Source organism: Poecilia latipinna, unplaced genomic scaffold (assembly GCF_001443285.1).
Source record: "Poecilia latipinna isolate Pla-1442-1.1 unplaced genomic scaffold, P_latipinna-1.0 Scaffold2853, whole genome shotgun sequence".
NCBI lineage: Eukaryota > Metazoa > Chordata > Actinopteri > Cyprinodontiformes > Poeciliidae > Poecilia > Poecilia latipinna.
Window position 1 is genome coordinate 8620 of NW_015115469.1, and position 3501 is coordinate 12120.

Sequence of the window (3501 nt, forward strand, 5' to 3'; positions counted from 1 at the left end):
ACATTGCCTCCAGTGCCTGGTCTGAGGAAAATGGAAGAAAAGTTTGAAAACATTTTCAAAATATTCAATAGATTTGAAATTACATTTATATGTAAAAGTCAGGTAATGCTTTATTGTAATGTGTGATGATAAAATGTCGTAAATGAGCACTATTCTGAAACAACCGGCACTGGTGTATCTCATTTTATTGCGCAAAAAGGGTCTGTGACAAAAAAGGGAGGTCACTTTAAGCTACATGGGGTCTAGAAAATGTAGATTTGATAAGAAAACTCAACTCAAACTTTCCCAGATCAAGGAGAAATTGAATGCTCCACCATGATCACTTGATTCTCCATCTAGAGGAAACAATACAGAAAACACTCTTTCTACTTGATTCTGCCTCATGAGAACATGTTTCAGTACTAAGCATCAAACACATAATAAATAGAAGCAGAGACAGGCTGTTTCTATTTGTATTTGTATGAACTTGTATTTAACCTATACAAGTTAAATTGTTTTTGATATTTTACATATTCACCAATCTAATACTTTTATTCACCAGCAAACTCAGCAGCTACAAGTTTTTTACTGATGAAGACTTTAAAAAAATCAATGTATTTTATCTGTTGTTTTTTCTTTTTTCAAAGTACTCTGGATTTTTAGAGGCTGTTTGGCACACTTCATGTGAACCTCTTGTCGAAGATGAATTTGGCTGATGATCGTAGATTGTCATTTAGGAAATGGCATTTTCACCTAATTTTTCACTACATTGAACATCTTTAATTTGCTGTAGCTTAAAAACTACAGTACAATAAAATGCAGAAACAGTGCTAAAATTGATTATATAAAGGTTTTGCAATTCACAAACTGGGTTTTCAATATTTTGCTATCAGTATATAATAAGAAAGGCCAGGTTTTAAGAGCATAAAGTTGCGTTCACACCAAACGCGTTTCTCGTCTGGTTTACATTCAAAGTCGATTTTCGAAATTAGATTTTGAATGTAAACCAGACACGCATGACGCGAGAAACGCGTTTGTGGTGAACGCACCATTAGTAGTTGTAGTTTTTAAAATTAAAGAGGTTCAAAGTAGTGAAAAATTAGTTAGATTTTTAGCTATTTCCAGAATCGGAAATTAATGTCGGCTTTATGACAGTAATTTAAACAGACATCAGATAAAATTTCTTAATTTACATATCTTAAAACTGCAAAACTAAAAATGTATATTGTTTTCGTTTAAAATGAAAGGCAGTTAATCACGATAATGACATGCCATACATATGTTTTTGTATGTTCTGCTAGATCGGAACTATGAAATATGAAAACAACAACGTTGGGGTAAATAAAACAGTTGATGTGAATATACTAATAGCAGAGTAGTAAACAAAAACAGGAAAACGAATTTTAAGAGACACTCCATGCGGCTTTAAAGATTAGCTGAAAATTAGCATAAATTGCTGTTGTTATTGTTCTGGTTTTTTTTTAATTACCTCCGCAACAAATAACTTGTCATATTTACCTCTTACTCGGTCTCTGATACACTGGATGGAGTTTAGTGCTTTTCCTAGAGGCACTGCCAAAGTTCCCTCACAATTTTCAGGATTCATTATGCCGAAAAGAGATTAGCACCACAAATGTTATGTAACTGGCGCATTCCGTTTCCAAGGCAACACGACAACCGGAAGGTGATTATCATGGTCCTAGGACACTTCCTGTTTTTGTGAGCCCACGCAAGTAAAAGGAACAATGTCTCTTTTCAACATCCTTGGTTAATTTGCAAGCATTTTCTTGCGCTGTTGCGAAGGAAGTCACAGCGGCGAATTCGCACAGCAATAAACTTAATAAGTTCTTCCATGAAGAATTTATCCACAGCTATCAAGGTAAGAAAAGACCTAGCTTAGCGAGCTAACCGCTGGCTATGAAATACTTAGTACATAAACATGGTAATAAAGAAGCCTAATTTAGTGCATAGGTAAATCCCGGGGGGTCCGGCCCCCCAATCTTGGAAAAGTCTAGAATTGTCCCCCCCAAAGAAATCATGAAAGAAACCCTTGTATTTAAACAATATCAATATAAAAAGGCAATAGAAACAAAGAACTTAGTAAATCTGTCATTCATCTATTGTTAGAACAATGCTTCAGTCCAAAGCAGGACTGACTACTCAAACGGAGCGTTAGATTCGCTTAAGTGAGGAGTTACCTGTTGTTGGGCTCTGCAGCACTAACAAGAAACCCTCCAATAAGTAAGCATTTAAAGCAAAAGACATGTAAGACGTTTTATTTACTGCAGCACAGCTCTTGTGGTTCCAAGGAGACGGGTGGAACCGGGTCGGAAGTTCTAATGCAAACACGGTCAGCCCTACTTTGAACCCGTTCCGTGCCGTTCCGTTATTTGCAGTGCGAAAACGGCTTTAGTCCGTCACGATATTAGGTTTTCAGGCCGGATATTTATTTTGCGATCATTAACAAGCGCTCCCCTGAATACAGCAGTGGATGATTAGTTCATTTTAAACTCCAGCTCTGCTAGTTATTCTGGTAATGGAAGCGAAACGCACAGATTTGCGCAACACCTTGTAGAATCAATAATTTTTGTTGGGTCATTAATTTGAACACGTTTTGTTGATTTTTGTTGGTCTTTATAGAGTTACGAACGTTTTGATAAGCCAATCAGAGGAGGACGTGCTGGTCTCAGCCTCCTGGCGGCGTTCAGTTTGTCACCTAATGCTGATCGACGTGTTGCTGCCCTGCTCTAGCAAAGCACGAAGAGTTCAGAAACAATATGAAATGGGGGAAAAAAACTATTTATTGAATGATTAAGTCGTGTTTTAGATTGTTCTTGAAAAACTAATCAGTCACGGCTGCTCAGTGAACCCATTGATTTTTTTTTTACAGCAGACGGCCGCTCCCCTCTCTTGCAGGTACTGCGTACCCCCGCTAAATTTTTTAGGGCTACGCAGTAACCGACCGTACCTGCTTACTTTCACCCCTGAGTAAATATAACTAGTTACTATCTAACTCTGCTCTTTTGTAACTCAGATCTACTTTGTTTTGCTAATAAAAATCAGACTTTATACAGTTTAAGAGTCACCTTGGCTTTTGTGAAGGCGGTCATAAACTTCACTCAGAGCCTGTATGCTGCTCAAAACAGACGCTACCAGCTTTTCTCCATCCTGCAAGACAAGCAAGTTTGTTTTTAGGAGACAATAACATGTTTATATGGCTGTTCAACATGCAGAAAATCAACAGAATTCCTAAAACAAACAACTTGGAACAATTAGATGCTTTTAGATGATGCCTGAATGAATAAGCAGAATTTTGTGTACAGATATGATTATTTGTGTTGAAAATAGCAAACTGACTTGTGGCTGGGGGGGGTTTGAGGAGCCTATACCAAGTAGCATTGACCCAACCATCATTCCCTGGTCTGAGAAAAAGGGAAGAAAAGTTTGGAAACATTTTCAAAGTATTCAACAGAAAAGAAATGCTTTATTGTAACTCAGATCAATAATGATCAATTATGAGCA

General features: G+C 37.1%; 1 protein-coding gene across 3 annotated transcripts in view; it reads right to left on the bottom strand.

Annotated features, from left to right (window-relative positions):
- The window catches only part of LOC106939388 (cyclin-D1-binding protein 1 homolog), a 7300-nt gene extending 5466 nt beyond the window's left edge, over positions 1-1834 (bottom strand). Inside the window, exons 1-2 of one of the 3 annotated variants that reach the window (XM_015021767.1) lie at positions 1498-1834; positions 276-335 (exon numbers count right to left, since the gene is read on the bottom strand). In XM_015021767.1, coding sequence (XP_014877253.1) covers positions 276-335; positions 1498-1585 — 148 coding nt within the window. In that variant the 5' untranslated portion in view covers positions 1586-1834. The remainder of the gene's footprint in view (positions 1-275; positions 336-1497) is intronic. The other 2 variants (XM_015021766.1, XM_015021768.1) reach the window with 2 other exon arrangements.
- Between the last annotated feature and the right edge of the window lie 1667 nt (positions 1835-3501).